The following is a 26,516-nucleotide window of genomic DNA, read 5'->3' on the forward strand; positions in this document are numbered from 1 at the left end:
CTCAGGCCTCCAATCCTTCATCAAACCCTTTGGTCCTTCCAAGGTTTTACTTTATATAATTGTAATATACCAAAAAGTCTCTGTCTTTGTGTGTGTGTGTGTATATATTTAGGGTAAATTACACTTTAACACCTCAGGTTTGGGGTCGATTTCAATTCCTTACAACATCTTTAAAACATTTCACTTTCATACCTCAAGTACTATTTTATTTCAATATAATACATCCGTTACATTTTCCATCCATTGATCCGTTAGGAGCTAATGTCGCTGCCAAATGTGTGCCACATGGTAAAAAGAATAGGTTTTTAATTTTAAAAAAAAAACCTGAAAAAAAAAAATAAAAACTTGAAAACGCAGAAACCCACCCCACCCCTTTTCTCCCTCCCAAGCCTCCCAACCACCTCCCTCTCCTCCACTCTCTTCACTTCCCCTCCCATCCAAAAGCTCATCCCATCCCACCCTACCCTCACCTCCCCCGCAACCCCCCACCCCTAACCCACCTTATCTGACCTTCTCTTATCTGCAACCCTACCCACCCTTAGCAAACCTAACTCCATTCAAACCACCAACCAAGCACCGAAAAAATTTAAAATTTGAATACATACCTCATTGCCTGAGCCGACCGACGAGCCCACTCGGCGATGCATTGAGGAGCACTGGGTTGGGGTTTTTTTGGAGGAAGGGGGAAGGGTTCGGATCTGGGTATGTTTGGGGGGGTGGATGTTTCTTGGTTTGCTTGCGGTGGCGGTGGCGGTGGGGGGAGGGAGGGAAGGTTGCGGCGCGAATAAGGGGGAAGAGAAGGTTGCAGCGCCGGGGGGGGGGAGGGGGAGGGAAGGTTGCGGCGCGAATAAGGGGGAAGAGAAGGTTGTAGCGCCGGGGGGGGGGAGGGGGAGGGAAAGTTGCGGTGCGGGGGAAGGGGGGAGGGGAAGAGAAGGTTACAGCGCCGAGGGGGGGGGAAGGTTTCTGGGTTTGTTGGGTGGTATGTGGGTTTGTATGCGGGGGTGGGGGAGTGTGGGGATCAATGCTTTTTTTTTTTTTTTTTTTTAAATTAAATTTTTTTTTGCCATGTGGCACACATTTGGCAGCCACGTGGCACAAATGTGGTAGCCACGTCAGCTCTTAATGGATCAATGGATGGAAAATGACGAATGTATTATATTGAAATAAAATAGTACTTGAGGTATGAAAGTGAAATGTTTTAAAGATGTTGTAAGAAATTGAAATCGACCCCAAACCTGAGGTGGTAAAGTGTAATTTACCTGTATATTTATATAGTTATTGCCTAATTGGGTTGGTTTGTGAGTTAAAATCTGATTAATTTTAGAGGTTATAAGAAATGCATTTTGGCTCAAATTTGGTGGGTTTCTGTTGAATTGCTGTGTATATTTTGTATATTTTAAATATTTTTTCCCCATTATCTTTCAGCTTTTTTTACTTTCTGGTGTTGGATTTTTAATAGATTTGAAGTTGTGGGTATTGTTAATTTGGGAATTTAGGTTGATGGGTCTAATGGGTTATGCTTAGTTTTTGCGTCAAGGGATTTTTTTTGTATGGTTCTTTGACAACATAGTTGGATTTGGTAAAGCATAATTAGGACTTAGTTTTAGCAAAATTATGGGGTACTCAACCAAATATGTATAGGATTGGGCGAAATTTGAGTGGACTTGAAGAGGGAAAATTGGATTAGAGTTCTGAATCCTCAGCTGGAAAAGGATTTATTGGTGTTAGATTGGTTCGATATCGGGTTTATTTGTGGAAATTCAACTGAAAGTTAAAAAGGGTTTGTTGAATAAGGATAATTTGTGAAGTTATACAAGTCTACCTTGGTTGAGGTATTGTTAGTGAGTCGAGGGCTGAATCAATTGCTTCAACGTCTCTTCTTGGACATCGACCACCATATACGAGAGCTTTCGTTAAGAATTGCTCTAACAAGAGGAGGTTGCCTAATAATTGTTGGTTTCCTATAGTGGAAGTTCTTGGTAAAAAGGTTGTTATGGCTTCTCCTTTGTCAAGGTTGAGGGTTGGTTAGTCAAAGAATTCTTCGATCAAGGCCCTTGCAATGGAGCTAGTGAAGGAGATGTATTCATTCAAGGAGGATAAACTTCCTCAAAAAAGGAATTATCCTCTTGATACTGGTGTAGATCGAAAACCTGGGTTGTGGCCACCAGAGAATAGAGTACATAACCCTTCACCACACAATCCCTTGGTTTGGCAGGAGCGGATGGGGAATGGTTGGCTAGTTGCAATATTCGAGTAAGAAAGAGTTTTGATTGAAGATAATATTGATCTTGAGAAGCAAGCCTGGCTAGTTCTTTCTCAAGAAGAGGGAAAATCTCCTCCCTCGACTTTCATGCTTAGAATAATAGAAGGTATGAAGAATGAACAAGTAATGTGAGAAGTACTATGTTGTCTTGAGACCCAGTGCAGTTGAGAACAATGGCTGCTCGAAAGGAAGACATTTACCAAGCTTTGCAGGGTGGAATATATCAATTGCGAGCTGGGTCTAGAGAGTTTGTGAATGTCTTGATGCATTACAAGATACCAATGGCACTGGTCTCCACACGCCCTCGAAAAACTCTTAAGGTTGCAATGAGATCCATTAGTATTGAAGAATATTTCAGTGTGATAGTAGCTACAGAAGATGTTCAAAGGGGAAAACTTGATCCAGAAATGTTTGAGTACGCGGTACAACTTTTAAAGTTCATACCTGAGCGGTGTATTGTGTTTGGGAAATCAAATCAGACAGTTGAGGTTGCCCATGATGCCAGGATGAAGTGTGTGGCTGTTGCAAGTAAGCAACCTGTATATGAGTTGGTAGCTACAAACTTGGTGGTTAGGTGCTTGGACGAGCTATCAATGGTTGATTTGAAGAATCTTGTTGCTATCGAGTCTGAATTCAGGTATGGAGAGCTAGAGTTGGAAATGGAAGAAGATTAGGATCCGTCTACGTTAACCAGGGTAGCATTCGATGACAATTTCCGGTAACCCTGTAAAATGTACATATGTTTATTTGTCATTTGAGATAGGACTTGATTTGATTGGAGCTTGTAATTCAAGGTACGTGTGAAGGTAGAGGTGAATATTTTTTTCATTTTGAATGGATTAGAGGGAATAAACATGAATGAAACTTTTATCCATTGGTAGAATAAGTTGGGTAAATCTTTTTCATCTTCCGTAAGCATACATTGAATAGAATGAGTCATTCAATCAGAATCCTAGACTCCAAACATGACTAAAGAGAGAGCCTAAAACGTAATCAATAGAGGTACTAGTTTTTACAAAACTTTGCAACATCCATTTATTTGAAGATTTTGCCATAATCGCTATGGTTTTCGATTATCACTACCAGATCTGCTGAAAGCTTACTAAATGCTAAAGAAACGTCTTACCCCAACTGTTCCATAAGATACTAGAAAAATACTTTAATATCTCAAACAAGGAAAACAATGGGTTGCTTTTTGAGATTTTGTTGCTGAGAAGAAAATAGATGCCTTTGAAAAATGGACCGGATCTTAGCGCTCACTAAATAGTCTGCCCAAAATGTGTGATTCTAGTTTGGAATGCCGATGTTAGGGTTTAGGATTTGAAGGCCCCTATTTAGTGTTGTTGGGCGCAAAGCTTTGATTTGATTTAGATAAAGCTAAGTCTATCTCTAACCGAAAGGGCTAAACATAGTCCTCTCAACAATTTATTAGTTTTAAGTTTATTGTTTAATTTAGTTAAACTCGTTGAATGTTTTCAAATTTAGTCTTTGAATATGAATCAATTATTGCAACTGAGGAGCTGACCCCCAAAAAAGGGCTAAGAGGGGTTGGCTAAATAATAGTCTGGTGGGCTCTATAGAGTTATAGCCTAGCCATCAGTTGAAGATGAGTTTTTGGGTAATCAAACAATTTTTTGGTTTTAGGACGTTTAGTCGTCTCCATTGGAGATGGCCTGTAAGGGCGTGTTTGATAACCATGTTAATTTTAGCTTTTAATAATTTTCATTTTTTTGGTTAGAAGAAAAGAGGAAACACAAGGAATGAATTAGGGGTGGGCAAGGGCCGGGCCAGGCCCAAAATTGAAGGAACTAGACTAGACCCATTCGTAAATAAAATAGGGCGGGTTTTGGACTTTTCAAAATAGTATCCGGACCTAACCCTGCCCTTTTGAAATGGGCCGGTTCTACGGGTCCCCACGGTCCCTCTTCGTTCTCCTCGTTTGAAGATTCGCTTATTCGATTATCAGCGATTCCACCAAAAAAACCACTGCAAGATCTGCACTCTCAAGGCAAATTAGGGATTAGATTAGGGTTTTCATAGAACTCTTTCATACAAACCCACAAATCCAATTTTCCTTCTCATTAACCATGAATTTAAAGAATAAAAGAAAGGCATTATATTAGGGTTTTTGAATCTAAGCAATTTCAATCCATGCCCATATGATTTCCTCTTCCTTCTCTTCGACCAAAAGGTTCTGCAAATAGGAAAAAAAAAAGTGTTGATCTATAATTTCAAGTCCCAGATAAAACATAAAATTTCAAGTTCACAAAACCTAAATAATCCCAATAAAAACCCTTGCAGCAGAAACTTAGTCGACCTTGCTGATCTTGGGACCTGGGCCGCTGGCACTGGAAAAGAATCATCAACAACTTGCTGGCATCGTCACCAGCAACTCACAGGTTCACCTTATGATTAGGTTGCAGATGCTCTCCAACTCCATCTTGTCTCTCGATTGAGTCCTCGATCTTCTTCTTGTCGGCCGGCAGCTTGCTCCAATCTTCTTGTCCTTAATGGAGTTTGGGGATCGTGGGTCTCTTGGGATGGAGAAGATGAGGGTCTGAGTGAAAAAAATAATAAGTGAAATGAGTGGAAAAAATTAAGTGAAATGAGTGAAAAAAATAAAACAAAAAGAAAAAGAAAACAAATGTAGTACAAGTACTAGTGTACTGCACAAAACCAATGTAGTAACTTAGACTTTTGGACTGGGAAACTGAGTGGGATTGGAAGAAACGGGTCCAGCGGGGGCCCTGTTTCTTGGGACTTTTGGACTCGCCCCACCCCATTAATTTCTTGAACTTGCCGCACCCCGCCCAGTTTGTGTTTTACAATTTTCAAACCTGCCCCAAACGGTAAGGACCTGGCTCGCCTCGCGAGTCTAGTACCCATTTGCCCACCCCTAGAATGAATGATGGAGGAAAATGGGAATGATGCATCTCTAGTAAGAAAAAATGAACATTAAAAGCTAAAAAACAGTTTTGAGTATGCTTATTTATTTAGTACTACAGTCTAGTAGTATTTCTCTTACTTGTAAGTAAAAGGTCTTAAGTTCGATTCTTGCCAAGGGCAATTTGAATAACATTATTGCTAGCCCATTGTGAGGCTTAGCTCACTCCCCCACTCCCTTAGTGTAGATAATATCGTTTGTTAAAAAAAAAGTTAATGAAAAACAAAATGATTGTTAAATGCACCCCAAAGTACCTTTTCAAGGGCAAGACAAGTAAATAAAGCAATGACTCACTGCCCTCCAAATAATCTCAGTTAAAAGCAAGGCAAGAATGGCTGATCCACTTTGTTTATAAAAGGAGAAAGAGACACCAGAGACAAGGACATTCAACCAACCAATCAAAAGACATACAAACTCTGCTCTCAAGCCAGTTCGTACCCAGAAAGCTGAAACTTGTCAAGATTCAATCCTTTTAGCTATAGTTCCCTTAGGAAAAGCCATCATTTGTCTAGTGTAAAAGCTCTGCTACCTTCCTTAGTATTGTAGTATCGATTCCCTCATGTAAAACCTATTTACTTTCCATTCCTTTTAGCATATAACCTTCTGTAAACCCAAAGAGAAGTGGTTACAAGAAGTTCAACCTTGCCTGACAAGGTGAAATCTTGTTTGAGTCTCTTTGTTTGTACTTTTATTTAGTAGATTTGTCGCTTAATATACTTTCCAGTGTGTATTCAAGTTATTATCAAATGTTTTCTACTTAAGAGTTTCATTTGTATTCGAATCTGGTTAAGTTAATAAACATGGTTTCATTAAAAACAAACTGTGATCGAGGAAGTGGTTGAAAGAGGCTTGAACTCCCTTTGTTTTGGACATACAAGATTATGAACTAAAAGTCCTTGTTTACAAGGCAAGAAAAGAACTTAATACAGACTTAACCCATATGTGACAATCCTTTGATAAATAAGAAGTTAAAGTAACTTGGGGCACAAGTAATCAACTTAACTCATTCCTATTCAATAATTTGTTGTACTAAGATAACAGTGGGACACTTAAATCCTTGTTAGTTTTGATTGTGAGCCTCAAGGCCTACACCAAAGGCACTACAAAGGTACTTTTCAAATCAACTACAAACTCTTCTTGCACTGCACCAAGCAGCAAGAACCTGCCCGACAACCAACAAAGTGCCACCTCCTCGAGGAGCTGTGCGAGTCCTGCCTGAACATAGTTTTGGCATGCCTGGTGGGATCACAATAACCTTGTATGCCAAGAAGAAGAAATGAGTGAACTTTCAGGTTGAAACAAAGTATGGGCAACCCCATTGTCCAAAATAATCAGACATGACAGATCACTCGAAAGACTTTCCCTCCTTACAAGATCCTGCTATTCTGGAAAGCCCGACTTCTTCTGAGAAGTCAAGTCGAAAAGTTACGAATGAAGATTTTCAAGCTACTATGGTGCAAGTGTTGAGAAGTATGGAGAATATCACTTTGGAAACCAGAAGATAAGTTAGCAGACTCTGTTCCTTAACATGAACTTTGTAGAGAAAGTTGGAATTAGAGTACTCAACTCTGTTCCTTAACATGAACTCTGTAGAGAAAGTTGGAATTATAGTACTCAACACCAAGAAATGGTTATGCCAAAATGGTGATCAGAGAAGTAAGCCCAAAGAAAGAACCAGTGATTCCTCTATTTCCCTTGCTTGAGGAAAAGAAGGATAATGGGAAGAAGAAGGAAGAAGTTGGAACCAATCGACCAGAGGAAGAAGAGATCTAGGAAACAAGTTTGCCCGACCCTTTACTATTCCCAATAAATGGTGAGGGTAGATCGGGCTAGAAGGAAAGAAGTTTGGCATGACTTAGCAAGTTGGAGAAAATAGTGGAATGAGTTTGCCCATGATTGCGGGCAAACCCCTCCCTTATAGGCCACCATCATTGGCTAATAAATGAGGGGGAGCTAGGTGGAGATAGTTAAAACCATAAAAGGAAGCTTTCTCAGGCAATGAACATAGCTCGAAGTGGGGACCTCCTTATACCCCGCACAACAACATGGCAAACCAGCAACTTAAAAATGAGTTAGCATAATTGATAAAGATGGTGGTCCAGAATGCTCAACCATAGGCTTGCCCGCTATTCAGAATAATATACCAGAAACCTTACCTAGAGTATATTGATGACCAAAGCCCTTTTCGCCTCAACTCCTGCATTCCTAACCTTTAGTGAGGAGGATTGTAATGTGTCTTCCATTCCGAACAAGCATATTAAGGAATTTGAAGTTGTGTGCTCAAGCATGACACCAATTAATGTGGATGGGAATATTTTGAAGATGAAAGCTTTTCCATTCTCTCTTTTGGAAAAAAGGCTAAAGATTGGCTCTTTGAATTAGCACCTAGAACCGTCACCTCTTAGGAAAACATGAAGAAAGCATTCTTAGAGAAATTCTTCCTAACTTCAAGAGTCATTCTTTTGAGAAAGAGAATTAGTGGAATTCTACAAGGCCAAGGAGAATCTTTTCGAGTGTATTATGAGTGTTTCAAGACTTTAGTTGCATCTTGTCCACAACATCAATGAAGGAAGAGCTTTTAATTCAATATTTCTATGAAAGACTACTTTCACTTGAGAGACAAATGCTTGATGCTTCAGCTGGAGGTGCTTTAGTTGACAAAACCCCAGTTGTTGCGAAGATTTTAATAGCTAATCGTGCGTTGAATGCACAACAATATGAAAGAGTTGGAGAAAAAGAACATGCATGCCCAATCCAAGTCAATGAGGTAAGTGCTATTTCAGAACTTCAATCTTAAATGGCTAATCTCTCTACTCTTATATCACAGGTTGTTAAAGGATCTAAAGTGTAAAGTGTAGCTGTATGTGGTGTGTGCTCTATGCAAGGACATCCTACTGATCAATGTCCTCAATTAATAGAAAATAAGGGATGGGAAAGTGCCAATACCATAGGTTATCAAGGCCAAAATCAACCAAGGAGTAACCTATTCTCCAACACTTACAATCCAAGGTGAAGAGATCATCCAAATATGAAGTGGAGGGAACCTCAACAAACTCAACAACGAGACGGATATAGACAGCCACCTCCAGGGCTCTATCAAAGGCTATTTGCACCACCACAGTCGCTCCCACAACCTTCCTAACCAAATTTTGGTTCGTCAATGGATTTTGATAAAATTCTTTGAACACTAACTTCTTTGACTCAGGGTTTACAAAACCAAGCTAAAGAGATGGGCGACGTGAAGAATCAAATTGGACAGATAGTAGAATTCATTGGACAATTTAGAGAACAAGGCAAACTTCATAGTTCAACCATTGTCAGTCTAAAGGGAGGTTTTGAAACTGTGGTAAAGAGATTGGAACTAATCCAAAAATGTCCAAACAAAGCAAAAAAGAGGACGAACAACTGCTGCTTAAAGAAGAATAGGAAGACAAGGCCACGACAAGGAAGGAACAAACCTTGTCGTAGCCTTCTAAAGCCCCTATACCACCCAATTCAAGTAAGGTTGGTCAAAATTCAATTCTTTCTAAGCCCATTGCACCAAATGTAGTTTTCCTCACAAGTTTATGCAATCTAAAAAAAGAAGAAAATGAAAAAGACATCTTAGAAACCTTCAGAAAGGTACAAGTTAATATCTCGTTTCTTGATGCAATAAAGCAAGTTCCAAAGTATGCTAAATTTTTGAAAGAGCTTTGTACAACAAGAAAACAGATAGTTTCATTATCCCTTGTGTTATTGGTAATACCAAGTTTGAATGTACTATGTTAGATTTAGGTGCTTCAATTAATGTCATACCCTACTCCATTTATGCATCTATGAATCTAGGAAAGCTTAAAAATAATGGTGTTCAATTAGCTAATCGATCTAATGCATAACCTAAAGGAGTTTTGGAAGATGTTTTGGTGTAGGTTAACCACTTGATATTTCCAGTAAATTTTTATGTGCTTGAAATGGAGGATTCAACCCACTCTACACCATTGTCAATATTACTTGGAAGACCTTTCATGAAAACAACCCAAACCAAGATAGATGTGTTCAATGGGACGTTAACAATGGAATTTGATGGCGATGTCATTAACTTTAATATTTTTGAAGCTATGAGGTATCCTATTGATGATCATTCTTGTTTTTCTATTGATGTAGTTGATTCTTTGGCACACGAATATCTTGAATTCTTAAATAGCAATGCACTTGAGACACCATTGCTGAAGAAATTGGACTCAAAACCAATATGGTCGAGCCTAATCTTGCAAAAATTTTTGATATTGTGGCTGCCCTTGAGTCTTTGCCACAACATTTGGTAAGCCTCTTCATCCAATTCCAATCTCTATTTCTATTAACAAGTTGTTATCTTCAGTGATTTAGGCACCCCCTCTTGAGCTTAAACCATTACCAAATCATTTGAAGTAGTACCCGACTCATTGAACAAAACTTTTCTGTAGGATATATATGGTTGCATCGGAACTACTATACTTTTTTAGGGGAATCTATCGCTTCTTATTACCCCCGTTACCACTACCACCGCCAGCTTTAGCCGGTGCACCGCCACCTTCATTGGGTTTGACCATATTACCACCGACCACCTTTTTACTAGTGCTACCACCTTCGTTATTGTTCTTTCTAGCAGAGTCCTGAACTTGAACAACTTTAATTTTAACCGTTTGTTTTCTTGGGAGACAAAGAGACTTTGCCAGTCATAGTCTCTTCAACACTCACGGTATTAGAGGAGGAAAAATTGTTTAGGTTGTTGAAAGAGTACAAAACAGCCATTAGATAAACTTTGGACAACATTAGGGGAATAAGTCCTACAACCTGCATGCATCACATACTTCTAGAGGTGGGGGCTAAACCAAATCAAGAGGCTCAATGCAACTCAACCATCCAATGATGGAAGTTATGAAAAAGAAGATCATCAAGCTTCTAATTTGTGGAGTCATTTATCCCATTTTGGATAGTTGTTAGGTTTCACCGATTCAAGTAGTACCAAAGAAATCTAAAGTCATTGTGGTAAAGAATGCAGAAAATGAACTTGTTCCCACTCGTATCCAAACAGGTTGGAGAGTTTGTATTAACTATAGGAAGCTCAATGCCACCACAAGGAAATACCATTTTCCTCTACCATTCATGGATCAAATGCTTGAAAGGTTAGATGGTCATTCTTTTTATTGCTTTCTTGACGGTTATTCGGGATATAATCAGATTGTTATAGCTCTAGATGATCAAGAAAAGATTACTTTTACTTATCCATTTGGTACTTTTGCTTATCGTCAAATGCCATTTGGTTTATGTAATGCATCGGCCACCTTTCAAAGATGCATGGTGGTATCTTTTCAGATTTTGTTGAGAAGATTATTGAAGTTTTTATGGAAGATTTTATTGTCTTTGGTGATTTTTTTGATGGTTGTCTAACTAGTCTCACTTTGATATTGAAACGTTGCAACGAAACTAACCTTGTTTTAAATTGGGAAAAGTGTCACTTCATGGTAAAACAAGGCATCATTTTTGGTCATATAGTTTCAGAAAAAGGTCGAAGTTGATAAATCTAAAATAGATCTCGTACGCTACTTACCCTTTCCTACTTCGATGAGAGAGGTTCGTTTTTTTCTTGGACATGCAGGATTCTATAGACAGTTTATCAAAGATTTCTCAAAGATTCCAACACCTTTGTGTCGACTTCTACAAAAGGATGTGCCGTTTGTGTTTGATGAGGAATGTGAGAAGGCATTCAATCACCTCAAAGAGATGTTAACTTCAGCCTTTATCATTGTCCCACCAGATTGGAATCTTCCATTCGAGCTTATGTGCGATGCTTCAGATTATTCTTTAGGAGCTGTTTTGGGACAAAGAAAGGACAAGAAGCTTCATGTCATCTATTACGGTTCTCGGACCTTGAATGCTGCTTAATTGAATTACTCCACTACTGAAAAAGAACTACTTGCTGTTGTGTTTGCTTTGGATAAGTTTCGGTCTTATTTACTTGGAACTAAAGTTATAATTTACTCTGACCACGCAACATTGAAGTACTTACTTACGAAGAAAGAAGCCAAGCCAAGGCTTATTCGCTGGATACTTCTTCTCCAAGAGTTTGACGTGGAAATCCGAGACAAAAAAGGAAGGAGAATGTAGTGGCTAACGATTTGAGTGATTTGGTACATGACGAAGACCCATTACCTATCCCTGAGGCAATTGTTGGAAGGTTTAGGTTTTGTTTTGTTTTCTTTGTTTTGCTCGGGGACTAGCAAAAACTAAGTGTGGGGGAATTTGATAGAAGCAAATTTATGCGACTTTGTTATGTATTTCTTTACATTTATTTAGTTAATTTCCATTTATTGTAGTAATTTTAGGTCCAGTTGGTAAAGATAACAATAAATAGCCAAATAGAGCAATTTGGAGCAGTTTTGGGCTCAGATTGGATAGCATGCGTGGATAGCATATGGGTTGGACGTTTTTGGTGTTTAAATGGTGCTAGATATGTGCTAAAATTTGGCGGAATTAAAGTTAAGGCTTTGAAGGCAAGGAATTACACAAGAAAGAGGAATCCTAGTTGGAGAGGAACATTATCTTATCCTATCTTATCAAACCTCATCTTATCTTATCTCTAGCTGCAAGGAGGAATCCTAATCATAATCCAACACTTTCTACTGATTCTTAGAGTTGTAAAATATTTTAAAACACCAAAACCCCTTCCTCCTGGGATTCAACCTTTCCCTTCCTATAAATATGAAATTCTTGCAGCGATTTAGGGTGTGTCGTGCTTGCTATTCATCCATTGAAGTTGTTGGAGTTTTCAGAGTTTTTTCTCTATTTTTTTAAGTTTCAATGTTTATTTTAGATTGCTTTTTAGTTATGATGAACATGTGTAACTAAGTTTCTTTTTAGCTAGAGGTGAATTCAAAGCCATGATCATATGTTTTATATAAATTGATTACATCCAGTTATTGTTTCATAAGACATGAATGCGATTTACTTATCTGCTTTATAGAGAACTTATTCTTGTATGTTTATTAATGGTGCACACTTAGTTTGCATGCAGGGATTTGATACTAGAATATAAGGAAATTTCACCTAATCATTATGAACTTATATTTGCAAGTAGTAAAAGTCACTAGTCATGATTGAGTTAAGTAAATTCTTGGCAGGAGTATCATGTTTTTCATAGTTACGAATGCTTTGTCAATGCTTATGATTTTCACATAACTTAAAGATCTTTGAGATGTATCTCTATCATGCTTTTCATAGTAAGGGAACTTGAGAAGAATAATTTGATTGCATTGCTAAGTCCAATTCAATGAACTTAGGAAAACTTGAGAGTTAATTAGTACTGTTCACAATTAATTTGGGGCATTGTCATTTGTGGTTTATAGGAAGAATAATTGGAAATCGATTTGTATGCATATGATTCATGTGTGGAGAAGAATCATTTAGCTATCATTTCATCCATATTTCATTCACAACTTAATTTACTTGCTGCCATTTTCTTTTGTTTTAATTAAATTCGTCCAAAATCCCCCAATCATTGTTTTGTTGTTAGTTTAACTTAGTTTTCAGTTTAATAAGTTTAATTTGTGTTGATTAACATCTCTTCTAATCCCCGGAATAGAAGGATCCCTACTTACTCGTACTACAATTGCATAATTTATAGGGTTTAATTTGTGTGTGAGTTTATACCACATCATCAAAGTCTTATGCATTGTAGCAATTAGGGAAGACCTCATCGAGTAGGTAGGAAGTTTCACAAAAGAGTCTGAGCAGACGACAACTTTCTTAACACTATCAACAAACTTGGCACATACATCAACGTCCTCAAGCAGGTCAGCCTTCAACAACGAACAAACTTCTGGAAACTCCCAGCTTCAAACTCGGTGGATCTCTCACAACTGTCCATGCAAGTAAACTTCCCCTTCTCAGCAGATGAATCAGTCATAATGAAAGAAGGAACAAGCCTAGGCGTTATCTTAGTAGCAGAATCCATCTTCCCGTTCTTTATAGCGGTGAGCCTCTCAAAAGCCAAATCGAACTTGGCTCCTGATATGCGTTTTGACACAAACCCAGACACCGGTGGCACCACCGAACCTTTCCGTTGGGCAATCTTCTCAGCAATGGTCGTGGCTGCCTTCGGAGCATCAGGTTTCACAGGCTTTGACTCAACGGTCTTTTTCGTCCCTTTGGGAGAAGTCAGATTGATGACAAGCTTTTTAGTAGTAGATGAGCCCCTGCAAGTAGCAGAAGAAGTCCTTGTCTACTTCTCTGCCGAAGGTTCACAAGCAGGTAAGGAATGTTTCTTCTTTCCACCCTTATTGGCAGTAGGCTCTACAGCGGTGATGGGGTGAGAAAGAGCCTGATCCTATATCCACTTTATCTCTTCATTTGGAGACATGTCACATTTCTCCCGACGAATAAGACTGAGCAGCCAGCACCTCTTACGGTACTCAGCATGAATGGCCAAATCGATGTGCACTTTCTTCATGTCCGCCGAAGTTCTTGGAGTTGAGCCAAATTCTGAATCTACACAAAGTAAGAAGGATTATCAATAAACGAAAGTCATGGAGTAACTTAACAAAAATTCAAGCAGGCCAGGAATGAAGTAGTTCATTTACCATTGATAAAGACAGTCGGAACACACAGCTCAGGAGAGGATTCAGACTCCCACTTTCCACTTACCTCCAAGGTATCTCTTGCCCACCCATTATCACCTTTGCAGAAAGCATCAAGTAGCCTATCGCGAGACATCAGCTGCCCCATACCTTCCTTGTGGCCGATTTCAAAGAAGTATCAGAACTTATGGTCAAGCCAAGATAAAAAAAACCTACTTAAGTTAGACAACGCCACCATCGCACGAACTGCATTTGGGGAACACTGAGCAGAATTGCATTTCATGGGGTAGATCACTTCCTGAAAAAAGACGCGGCATGGGAAAAGTAAATCCCAACAAGAAGTAATACAAATGGAATTTAATAGCCCTCCTCCTACCAATGACACCCTCTCCGCAAGGTTCATGGCCACTATCATCCTTCACCCGCTTGACGCGAACCCCTGACGGAATCGCATACTTGCACGTCTTAAGAAAATCCCGAAACCGCTCATCAGAATTGATCTTGACATGTGCCGTCTTGAAGTAGGCCACCTTGCTGGAAGAACCACCTTGGTGGTATAAAAGTGGAGGGTATTCGTCAGTTTTGCAATCAGAGGAAGACATCTCAATATCCCTACAAAAGTACGAAGAAAAATATTAGAAGGCAGCTCGTTAGAAGAGAAACAAAAAAATAAAAAATAAAAAATAAAAAAAAGAGGATTGTAGAGCCCAGCGCCCCAGCGCTAAGCCCCATGGCCCAGCTCACCTACACGCCTAGGCCATAAGAGGGCCTAGTCCTCACTTTCTCTCTCTCTCCTCTAGTGCATGCCCAAACCCTAGGAGCCCAGCAGCACGCCAAGCCTCACGGCCTGGACTCTAGCTCTTTCTCTCGTGCCCAGCGCACCACTGCTGGCCTAAAGGCTTCTTGGCCCAGTCCACCAACGAGGGGGGTGAGCGCCCTACGCCTCTCTCCTTCTCCTACAAGCTCTAGCGGGCCTGAGCCCAGCTCCGCTCCCCGCCCCCCGCCTTTGGCTCGTGCCGAGCCATCACCTAGCCCATGCCAGCTGCGTGCCTAGCTTTGCTCTTACTTCTAGCACCTTGGCTCAAGCTGAGTCGATTCCTGTGCTGCACCACTAGTAGCCCACGCTGTCCATTGCAGCACAGCAGCCCTGTGGCACCCCTGCCACGTTTCTCACGCCTTTTCAGCCCTTGCTGAGCTAATTTTTCAAGCCCCGAAGTTCCAAAAAATTAAGAAGAAGAAAATTAAAAATTTTCTTACCTTTGTGTGGCACGGCGAAGAAGAACAACAACGTGAGACGACTCTTTGCAAGGGCAAGAGAAGAAGAAAGCTAGGGGAGGGGGAACAAATTTCCTCTAGCTTCTCTCTTCCTTGTTGGAATGATGATTGTTCTCCAAATTTATTTAATCCCCTGCTTAAGGCAGAATTAAATAGGTATGGGGGGCAATTAGTTTCCTTTTCCTAGAATATTGGGGGCAATTAGTTTCCTTTTCCTAGAAGAAGTCTATCTCTAAATCAAGGAAGGTGATCAAGTTCAAATTGGAAAACAACTCTACAAGCCTATGCAGCTTGAGATTTCTACACCTACTCCCCTTTTTTCTACTTACAGCCCAACAGGTGTGGGGGTATTTGTGGAGCCTAAAATAATCCCAAAAATTCTAAAGGTGACATGTGAACTTTTGCTCAAGAAAGACAAGATTGCCCTCATTAAATCAGCAAGCTCCTCAGATACTCCCACGCGCAGCTCACACCCTTGAAGGTCCCAATAGCTAAATACGATTGCCTACAGCTCACTTGCCATTGGCAAGGAAAAGTCAAAGCATTAAAAATAAGGATTAATTACCCAAATCCTATGTTTAATACATTCCCAATTGAATATTGACTCCATTCAAGTAAGTAATCCTTATTTAAATCAATTAGGGATAATTACCCCATTATCTCAATATATTATTTCCTATTTAATATCTTGAGAACAATTCTCCATAAAAACTTGGCCAATAGGATGTCGCTATGGGTAGGGTAAAACCGTAACAGCATGGCCGGCCACTCCTCTATATATATCCCTTATTCTACCAAATTTCGGTAAGCTTTTGCTACCCCTAAAAGCCCTAAACACTTTACTCTTCTCAGAGAAACTAACTTAAGCATTGGAGATCCATTGGCCTAACCCCCCCTCCCCCTAACCTTGTGGGCGCATAAGCCTTAGGTTCTTGATCAAAGATGTTGATTGTTTTGCAGGTGCTTTTTCGTCAAAGTTAGAGATGGCGAAAATTTGCATCAACGAAGATGTCGCTCCAAAAAGTTTTCCTCTAAATGTCGAAAGCTAGATTGGATAAATATGAGTTGATGGTCATTAGATTAATGCTCTTGTTTCTACATTAGGCTATAGTTGGTGATTGGCTTTAGGAGCTCATGACGCACAACAGCTGCATATAAGTCCTACTTGAAGACAAATGGCAACGACAAACATTGACAATAATGAAATGGAGGATTTTGCTTACCTTTTTCTACTAATATTATTTGGTTCAAATAGTTCTGGATAGAACTAATCTCGCATGATTTTAGGTCGACGATTAATCGGTTCGTAGAGTTCTGGAGCGAACTGATCCCGCACGATATTACGTCAACGACAAATATTATTTGGTCTCCAACTAATATTTATTGGTTCGGAGAGCTCTAGACAGAACTAACCTCACACGATTTTACATCGTTGACTAATATTATTCGGTTTAGAGATTTCTGGATAGAGTTGATCCCACACGATTTTATGTCAACAACAAATATTAGTTATGTGGACAAGTTGATGGGAATGAAAAATAGTATCTCTTTTAAACCCAAATTTACTACCTAAACTATCATTCCAAACCCAATTCAAAATATAAATTTATCTTTATACCCATTTAATTAAAGAAAATAAATCTCAAATTAAATAATTTGGTGAAGTTTCCATTGTTGATGGGAATGAAAGCTTTTTGGAATTCAACTTCTGTGGACAAGTTGATTAATTCAGTAAAATTTCTACTTGTTTATGAATCTTCCATATACCTAACGCTTCAATTTCTTGTTTTCTTGAATATCCTTATCCCCGTGATTTTATTTGCATTAGTGCTTTCGTTAATGTAGTACAACAATACGCCCATAGTTGATATAGCACAACACAATTGCATGCAAGAATTAATGGAATTGCTTGAGCAGCAGAAGATACTTCAAAGGTTGTGTTTTCAAAGAAACTGGGTCTGCGTGAGAAAGAGAGAGACTTGTTTCCATAAATTTTCAAAGAAACTTCACTTTTGCAGCAAAAGATATGTCATATTACATTACGTCGTCTCTCAAAAACATATGAGATTAGACTACCAAAACCTGATGCTAATATGAACCGAATCCGCTGACGTTAATATGAACCGAAAACCTATCTTCTAAACTCTAAAAAAATTTGAAACAAATGAAAACAAAATTTGCATAAATCGCTTCATACCTTAGTTTGAGAATTCAAAACTTCAAAATCATTATCCATCGATAAAAAAACTTGTTTTTTTCTATAAGAGTTCTTAGGGTTTTAGATGAAATAAATGTAATATAAACAAAGAATGATGATAGAGATTATTATTGGGTGTGGGTTTATTAATAAATTATAGTTTCATTGTTAATTTCATCTTGAAAGTGATAGTAAAAAGACAATTAACATTTAAAATTTAAATTAGGATAAAAAGAAATTATATGAGTTGAAATAAAATTTCCAAATATATTATTTGGTTTGGAGATAACTGATCCGGAGTGGACCTGGATCATTTGAGCCGCCGCACCACTATTTAATTTCTCATCCAAAAAAACCTGCTTGTGCTTTCTTTTCATCAGCAGCACAGGGGAGGCTCTCTCTGTCTCTCTGTCTCTCTCTCCTCTGATTTTTTCTGTGTCTCTCTGAATCTCTCTCTATTAGAGAGCAATCCAAAATCCCTAGTCAGCAGCTTCTTGCAAAATCCTTGATTTGAATTGCGACTGAATTCTCAGCTATCCAGGTAAATCCTCCAATAAATTTTTATCTGATAATTTATTGTTGGATTAATTTTAACCTACCTGCAGTTGCCAAGTTTTAATCTTCAGAGCCTCAATTTTGAAGTTTGGTTGTGTTAATTACCGTGGGAGGTTGCATACACAGTTTTTGGATTTCGAATGATTTGATTGTATTTACATTTCAAACGTTAAATGTTTAATTTTCAGTTTTGATATCCTATGATAACGCTGTTTAGGGTTTTTTTTATTTTTTATAAATACTTGTTTTGTTGGGCCATTCAATTATACAGTTATGCACCTTCTGTATTCTGTAGTGGCTGTGATTGAATATTCTAATTTGTTAGTAGGGTTGTTAAGTTTTGATTTTTTTAAGGGAAAGAAAAAGGGGAAAATTATGCATGGAAAAGAGAATTGAAATTATTGATGACAATGGTTTTTGCCACTTAGTATTACGGTTTGATAGTATTCCTAGAAAGTGGGAGGTCTTAGGTTCGACTCTGGTGGATAGCGAGTTAGACATCAAATTATTATGGCAGCACATTGTGTGGTTTAGCCCATTGTATGGTCTTCGTGTAAATATATTGTCTGTATTAAAAATAAATAAATAAATTATCGTTGGTTTTAAACTTTAAGATGGTTTACTGAACTATGACATGGACATTCAATGCAAGAAGTATATCATTTTAGATAGGCCTTAACTAGGAGAGAGGCAATGGTAGGTCTCTGGGATGGCTAATTTTCATCTAATTCCCTTGAATTTGTAAAGTGTAGTTGATTGACAGGTTGTGTACAGATTCTCCAGGGGCGGCCATGGTACTCTTTTCACAGACGGGGTCATCATACTGCATCCGTACTGAGCTATTTCGATATAAATCTGGGAAAAATGTGGTTTTCAGTAGGGCAAACAGTATAGATGCATCCAAGTTGAAGGAAAATTCCATTGGCTTCTCTTCTCTATTATATTCTTCTTCTAGTAAGGCACAGATTTTGCATATAGCCAATGCAGGAGTAGGACAGAAACGAGGGCATAGTGTGATAGTTGCTGCCAGTCCTCCAACAGAAGATGCAGTAATTGCTACTGAGCCACTGACAAAAGAGGATCTTGTAGCGTATCTTGCCTCTGGATGCAAGTCTAAGGACAAATGGAGGTATTTATTGCCTTATTTACACATTTACCAGAGTGGTGTAGTTACGTGATTCATTGTTTATACAATGTGGTTTGAAAGTCAGTGAGACTTCAGCATGTTATGTCTGTATGCTACCTCCCTCTATATACCTAGTTTGTTGGATAACCAATCATATTGAAAATTTAAACATGCTTGATCCTCAGAATTGGCACAGAGCATGAGAAATTTGGTTTTGAACGAAAAACCTTACGTCCTATAAAATATGAACAAATAGCTGAGTTGCTTAATGGAATTTCTGAGAGATATGATTGGGAAAAAGTTATGGAAGGCGACAAAATTATTGGCCTCAAACAGGTAATCTTTTTTTACTCTTCAACTTCAGATGATGCTTGTAATTTGTTTTACTTCCTTTTATTATCTGTCATACGGATTGTAATATTTCGAAACCCTTCATAACTCTTGCATCCTCATATTTCCATGTCAAATCAGTTATCATGAAACCCTTGTCATTTATTGTTTGTGATTTGAAAAAGTATAACATTATTGGACAGGGTAAGCAAAGCATATCACTGGAACCTGGAGGTCAATTTGAACTTAGTGGCGCACCTCTTGAGACTCTGCATCAAACTTGTGCCGAAGTCAATTCACACCTTTATCAGGTCAGAAGAACAACAGAACTTTGGAATTAACATGCAAACTTGGGTCATATTTCATGAATAAATTGATTTTAAGTAAAGTCGAGTTGACAAATGAAGTCTCTGTTTGTTATATTTTTTTTTTGTTGTTTTGTATTTGGTGAGTAAATTTGCACTCTATTAACTTTTATTAGGTCAAAGCACTTTCAGAGGAAATGGGAATCGGGTTTCTTGGAATCGGTTTTCAGCCTAAATGGGGACTTAAGGACATACCTATAATGCCCAAGGTACTGTTTAATCCTCTTCTCAACCATATGGCAATGCACAAATCAATCATTTGTTTAGATTAGAAATTGAGATGGCACATCCGCACAGTTGCTGAAGCATGCCTCTTTATTCCACTTTACTGGTTATTGGAGGGCTAGAGAAGGGTTGCAGCTTTAGTTGATGGAGAACTTCTAATAATTTTCTTGAAACAGCGTCTTAGTAGTTTTATAATGAGGAAAAGGAACACCAAAGCACATCACTCTTCTACAGTAACTCTTATTGTTAGATGCTGATATCAAATGCTGCTTTTGAAATTTCATACTGCATTTACTCAGTGTCCCGATTGGGTCTAGTTATAGCTTTAATAACGCCACTTTTCGTAACTTTTCTGTACTTCGATTACATGCATGCTGATTGAGTATTTTGGCTCAGGGAAGATATGATATTATGAGAAATTACATGCCAAAAGTTGGCACTCTTGGACTGGATATGATGTTCAGAACTTGCACTGTACAGGTAAGATCTTTGTTACTACTAATCAGGTATTTTTGATCAATACTTCTTACACGTGGTTAGGTTTCATAATCTGATATTCCGCTGATTTGGTGCGGAGTCAGATCTTTGTAGCTCATGCAAAACCTTATTTTTCCCCACCTTTGTAGGTTAATCTGGACTTCAGTTCTGAAGCAGACATGATAAGGAAATTTCGTGCTGGTCTTGCTTTGCAGCCTGTGAGGAATTGTGGTATCTTCTTTTGATGTAAAACTGTTACTTATGTGGTATCTAACCTATCAACAAATGAAACAGATAGCAACAGCTCTATTCGCAAATTCACCTTTCACTGAAGGAAAGCCAAATGGTTTTCTAAGCATGAGAAGGTTTCTATTGTTCTCATGTTTTTGTCATATATGCTTACTAAATTTTCTGTGTTATCTGTATTGTTTTTGGTTCACAGCATCTGTATTGATTCTTCTACTTCTTGTAACAGCCAAATTTGGACCGATACGGATAATAATCGTGCTGGCATGCTTCCTTTTGTTTTTGATGACTCTTTTGGGTAAGTATTTTTTTTTTCTTTTTTTGGGGTTAAGGCTTTTATTTGTACTTATGAACTAGTTCCTGCAATCTGTGACTAGAATTTTGTACTTCAGAATTGAAGTATTTGATGGTAGGTAACATCACTTTGAGTATAGAAAGTTCAATGTCTGTCAGTGTTTTAAAAGGCGAAGGTATTTCTTGGGTAGCCCCACCTAGGCAAAAGCCTTGAGGCGTGAGGCAAAGTTTCACGGGACCCAAAATTTTTAATAAATATAATACTTTGTGAAACAAATTAATCAACAATCAAACAAGCAATCAAGACCAAATTGAGATTAGAATACTAAAAAACTTACTTGAATTTTGAAACAAATTGTGGTGGTGTGGAGAAATTTTGAAACAAATTGAAGTATGAGATTGGGGTAAAATTGATATATGGGATTGAGGGTTTGGGGAATTGGGGAATTGGGGAATTTGGGATGGGGATTGGGTGAATTGTGATGGGAATATGGGAATCGGGTATTAGGATGGGGAAGAAGGGGATCTGCTAGGGGTTATAATTTATATTAAAATAAAAATTAGACTTGGCCAAAACAACATCGTTTTGGGCCAAGTCAATAAAAAAAAATAAATAAATAAAAGACTTGGCCAAAATAGCGTTGTTTTGAACCAAGTCTTTTAAAAAGAATTTCTTTTCTTCTTCACGGTCGTCTTCTTCGTGAAGATGATGCCGCTGCAACAGAAAGAAAACCAGAGGGCAGCCTTTGCAACAGAAAAAAACCCAGAGGGCAGAGCCTCAAAGGCCCAGCCTTCGATTTCGAGGGTCCCCAACAAATTTTAGGCAAGGATTTTGGCCACCTCAGAACGCCGTAAGGCGCGCCTCAACCACGTCTAGGTGAGTTTTTGCTTACTCCCACTGGGTAGAGGTGATTTCACCCCCGCCTGGCCTCCACAGCCGCCAGGCGTGCCTTGGGGCACGTTTTTCAAAACACTGGTGTTTGTTAAGAAACAGGTCCTTGATCTCCTTTTTATGCATTATCTGCTTATTTGTTTGTTCTTAATATAATGTTCTCAAGAATCTCAGCCAAACAAATCAAAACCTGATGAGAGAACATTCTCCATCAATATTTTGTCTATGTGCAATTTTGGATAACATCAATTTTCTAGCTGTTTACCAAATATAATTTCGTTGGTCAAATTTTCTATCACTGCTCAACTTGGATGCTAAAAACTAGACTTGGCATTTGTGTCATGTTTCCTGTGTGTTCATGTCGTTTTTATGACATACCCAATATCTTAACGGGTTGTTTCGTGTAACACCCGTTAAAATAAACAGGTAATATGGCCTGATCCAAAATTGACTCAACCCGAAATAGACCCATTAATATTAACGAATAATATGACTCGACTCATTACCCGTTAAAGAAAATATATTTTAAATCAATAAATAATCAAATGAAAAACGTAATACTAAATTAGTATCTTGCAGGTCGTGTAAGACATTGCTGAGTCTACTAAAACCGGAGTTATGTCTGCTTTGTGTTTTGATTAATGCATTTTTTATACGAATGGGTTTGTATGAACTATGGAGCTGTGACAGAGTACATGAATGGTATAATGAATTTAAAATGGTTTTTAATGATATATACATATATATATATATATATTATTTAACTTTGAGTGGTTTTATTTAACCCTTTTTGTAGCTATACTACTTAGCTCTGCACATAATATGTAATGAATGGAGAATGGTTCAGTTATTTTTGTATGTATTGTTTATTATAGTTATTTGTTATGCAGGTTTGAGCAGTATGTTGATTATGCTCTCGATGTTCCCATGTACTTTGTTTATCGGCAAAAGAAGTATATCGATTGCGCTGGAATGAGCTTCCGGGTTTCCATCTATCCATTATGGTCTTTTAATTTTAGGCTTTCTTCTGTAGCTGTTTTTGTCTGTCTGAAGCTACTAATTTATTGAAGACATTGGTACTTTTATCTACATGCAGGACTTTTTGGCAGGGAAGCTTCCTTGCATTCCGGGTGAATTGCCAACCCTGAACGATTGGGAGAATCATTTGACAACCATATTCCCTGAGGTTCATGCGAGCATCAATAATCAAATTATCACATGTTTTTTATACTATTGCCTAATTATATGATATCTATTTTTACATTCAGGTCAGGCTAAAGAGATACTTGGAGATGAGGGGTGCTGATGGAGGGCCTTGGAGGAGATTATGTGCTTTGCCCGCCTTTTGGGTAAGTCATTTGACTCACAATCGTATGTTTACATTTCACTTTTTGTTAACATTATTTTCTGTTAATTATGTACAGATAGAACAAATATTCATCCTTTTATTCTACTGGTGTTTCCTTTTTGTCCTTGGTGTCTCATTTGTTGTCTGTGTATTGCTAAATCGTATCTGAAGGACAGCGATCTAGCTTCTTCAGGTTATGTTATTCACTACTAATATCCAGTGACATCAGCTGATTTTGCTTGTCTCAAATTTCAGGTAGGTATATTGTATGATGAGGTTTCCCTACAAAACGTATTAGACCTTACAGCTGATTGGACTCCTGAAGAAAGACAGTTGCTGAGAAATAAGGTGATGCTAAATACCCTGTGGAGTGGTTAACATACGCACTTACGGCATATAATGTGGTCAGGTTGCAAATTGTTTGCACTCGCGTGTAACTTGTTTTATGCCACTTTTGGAGCCCAGGAAGAGACATTTGGTGCTGGAATGGAATGACAGTTTGGGTAGCTAGGGAAAATAAACGGCCTAGCCATTCTGGTTAAAGTCCAGTTGAAGTGATTTAGCGATATGTTTTACTAGTTTCCTTTTCGTTTGCCAATCTTCTGAACCTGTGCCCAACCTTCTATCTTTAGCTAAACACAGCTTTGGAATTCGCTAGTTTAGCATTCCTTCAATTCAATATTTATTCATGTAGTTTGAAGTTTGAACTTCAGGATAAATTTCATACTTCTGTTCTTTATTAGCGATACAGACCTCGTACATTTCTAAACAGTGATTAAGTTTGCAAACCTAATTGTGAAGTTACTTTTAGTAGGTCCCCTTAACTGGTCTAAAGACACCATTTAGGGATGGATTGCTCAAGCATGTAGCTCAAGATGTTGTAACGTTGGCAAAGGTAAATTGGGCTTCTCTCGGTGCTCTCTTTGTGTTTGCATGAGCCCGTGTCTGTGCATGACTAGATTATGGCATCCTTTTCTTCTGCAGGATGGCCTGGAAAGGAGAGGTTTCAAAGAAACAGGATTCTTGAATGAGGTGGTGGAGTTGGTTAGAGCTGGTACGTAAACGGGAGTTCCTCCCTCCTGTCTTTTATTATCTTTCTTCTCTTGTTTCGAAAAGCTAAGCCAACTTTCTATCATCGGCCAGGATGTGTGCTATACTCTCTATAGGTTTTTCTGTTTCTTTTTTGAGGGAAGTAGGCATTTACGTTGAACGTTGATTATATTGCAGGTGTAACACCAGCTGAGAAGCTATTGGAGTTGTACAATGGGAAATGGGGACAACAGATAGACCCCGTTTTTGAAGAGCTACTCTACTGAGGCGTGAAGTGCATCAACGGGGTCATTTCGTGTTATAACCTTTTCAAATTTTCAGGTGTAACCCTAGTTTCTATCTTAGCTGCTTTCAGTTTGTGCCTTTACACAGGAATAATTTGTGATGTAAATCTTAGGCATGGAGTTTCACGTTTACTTTGGACCGAACATAGTCGAATCATTGTCCCGGTTTAATCTTGGAAGGTTAAAAATAATTCAAACTTGTTCAGATGAATCCATTTGTACAACCTAACGATGTTTTGTGGGAGAGAAAATGAACACAAGTTCATCTTTGTTTCATCCCACTTGAATAGCTCTGTTATTTGTTTTTCTTTCATGCAATGTTTTAAACGACGGGGGATTCAAACTTGGGTGGAAGAGGTGAACTTATTGTCCTGATCAATTGACCTAACTCACATCTACATCTAGTTATGCTACTCAGTGTGGTAAAAGTGGAAGCGTCTAATCTAATGGTAGATAGTTCGATGTGGTGGTAAACTAAACGTGCTTAACCACTTGGGATCTAAGCTCATTGCTTTGGACGATGCATTTGTCAAGCTCCGGCATTATCAACCGAAAAGAAAAGGGTGGTTGTAGGTGACGGGAAGAAACAACCATGATGTGAAATTCCGATCTGCCTACTACTTTCTGTTTCTCTTGTTGATCGGCGTCAAGAATTGATTGATAACTCAACACAACCGAAAACCGAAAACTGATGATGGGACACTGTTCACCGGCCGGTTAGTCTTTGCATTGGAGTTGTTATTGTCTTCAACTTTTTACGGTTGAATAGCATCAAAGTTGGAATTCATTTTTTCGTAGTTTAAATCGCTTGAATCAAAAGAAAATTTTATGGCTCGTTTGAATTCATTTTTTGTTTTTTCCAACTACTTTCAGTTTGCATGTCAAAGTAATGACCACAAACTGATCAGTGTTGGTCCAAATCAGTTTGCAATCCTTATAAGAATAGTAAAGATAGAAGCAAAGTGAAATAAAGCAAGAGCGGTAAGAAAAATGCTTGCAAACCCGTCTGGGGTGTTAGTCAAAACGACAGTAAATAACATGAAAGGTAAATAATTTAAAAATAATTGATAAATACAAGTAATTGGACAAAGTTTAAACCTATTCGTGTAAGTTCCAATGTCTGTCGGGCAAGTTCTTGTAGTTACTTAATTAGCAATGCTTTGAGAAGGGACTTTAATACATGGAAATCAATACCATAAAGGAAAGTAGCAAAGCTATAAATACAAGGGGAATGTTTGAACTACCAAGAGAATAATTGGAAAGTAGGTTGTAGCTAGGTTGCACAGACACAAACGCAAATACGGCGACACACGACAAGGCAACACATCAAATCTCAAAAAATAAGGATATAGAAATGGTTAGGACATGGAGAAATATAATAAACGTATAATAAAAAATGCATATATTAAAAATAATAATTCAAATTATAATATAACAAATTAATCGCGTTCATCAATATTCATTCATCATACATAATAATTAAAACAACACAAATTTAATAATTAAGAAAACAAAATATATATTTATGTTCAATAGTCAATAACAAATTAAACAACTAACAAATTTTAAGAAGTGAGCCTAACACCATTTATAAATATAAAAAACTGTTATGGATATTTTTTAATTGTGATTGTATAAATTAGGGGTGGGCAAACGGGTACTAGACCCGCGGGACGGGGTGGGGCAGGTCTGAAAATTGTAAAACATAAAAGGGGCGGGGCGGGGCGGGGCGGGTTCAAGAAATTAACGGGGCGGGGCGGGTCCAACAGTCCTAAGAACAGGGCCCCATCTGGACCCGTTTCTCCCATTGATCTTGGTCGTTCGATGCAATCCTACGATTACTGATTAAATTTCTTTTTCTCTCCTCTTTCTACATGCTAGTGCTCTCCTTCCTCCTCTCCTTTTATGGTTTTCTCTATTCTTCCTCCTGTCTGTAGTGCTTTCCTTCTCTTTTTTCTTGTCTTCTCTCCTTGCGTGTATGTTCTCTCTTTATTGTTTTTTCTTTTTTTTTTCTTTTTAATGATTTTCTCGTCTCTCTCCTTCTGTCTTGA

At 38.3% G+C, this 26,516-nt stretch overlaps 1 protein-coding gene and 1 pseudogene across 4 annotated transcripts; both read left to right on the forward strand.

The window, feature by feature from the left end:
* The first annotated feature begins 1,614 nt into the window (after positions 1-1,614).
* On the forward strand, positions 1,615-2,985 carry LOC103954849 (annotated as a pseudogene).
* A 14,596-nt stretch (positions 2,986-17,581) lies between these two features.
* LOC103954817 (glutamate--cysteine ligase, chloroplastic-like) lies at positions 17,582-24,676 on the forward strand. Of its 4 annotated transcripts, none has more exons than XM_009366646.3 (16): positions 17,582-17,814; positions 18,576-18,957; positions 19,140-19,290; positions 19,488-19,595; positions 19,766-19,858; positions 20,271-20,354; positions 20,501-20,569; positions 20,646-20,716; positions 20,827-20,895; positions 22,674-22,767; positions 22,880-22,969; positions 23,052-23,132; positions 23,387-23,479; positions 23,946-24,026; positions 24,116-24,185; positions 24,359-24,676. In XM_009366646.3, the coding sequence occupies exons 2-16, from the start codon at positions 18,620-18,622 to the stop codon at positions 24,445-24,447; spliced, it is 1,581 nt and encodes a 526-aa protein (XP_009364921.2). In that variant the 5' UTR covers positions 17,582-17,814; positions 18,576-18,619; the 3' UTR covers positions 24,448-24,676. The 4 variants fall into 4 exon arrangements, with proteins under 4 accessions (XP_009364921.2, XP_009364920.2, XP_009364922.2 ...); XM_009366645.3 differs by having other exon boundaries at positions 18,581-18,957; XM_009366647.3 differs by having other exon boundaries at positions 18,592-18,957.
* Positions 24,677-26,516: the final 1,840 nt, after the last annotated feature.

This window comes from the organism of the source record quoted next, unplaced genomic scaffold (genome assembly GCF_019419815.1).
Source record: "Pyrus x bretschneideri cultivar Hongxiangsu unplaced genomic scaffold, Pyrus_bretschneideri_v1 Contig30, whole genome shotgun sequence".
Classification (NCBI taxonomy): Eukaryota; Viridiplantae; Streptophyta; class Magnoliopsida; order Rosales; family Rosaceae; genus Pyrus; species Pyrus x bretschneideri.

Bases quoted from the DNA above. Each gene is read 5' to 3' on its own strand.
- LOC103954817 (XM_009366646.3), top strand. From the start codon at position 18,620: ATGGTACTCTTTTCACAGACGGGGTCATCATACTGCATCCGTACTGAG. The intron at 19,291-19,487 runs GTAATCTTTTTT...ATTATTGGACAG, and splicing joins AAATTATTGGCCTCAAACAG to GGTAAGCAAAGCATATCACT. The intron at 24,027-24,115 runs GTAAATTGGGCT...TTTCTTCTGCAG, and splicing joins ATGTTGTAACGTTGGCAAAG to GATGGCCTGGAAAGGAGAGG.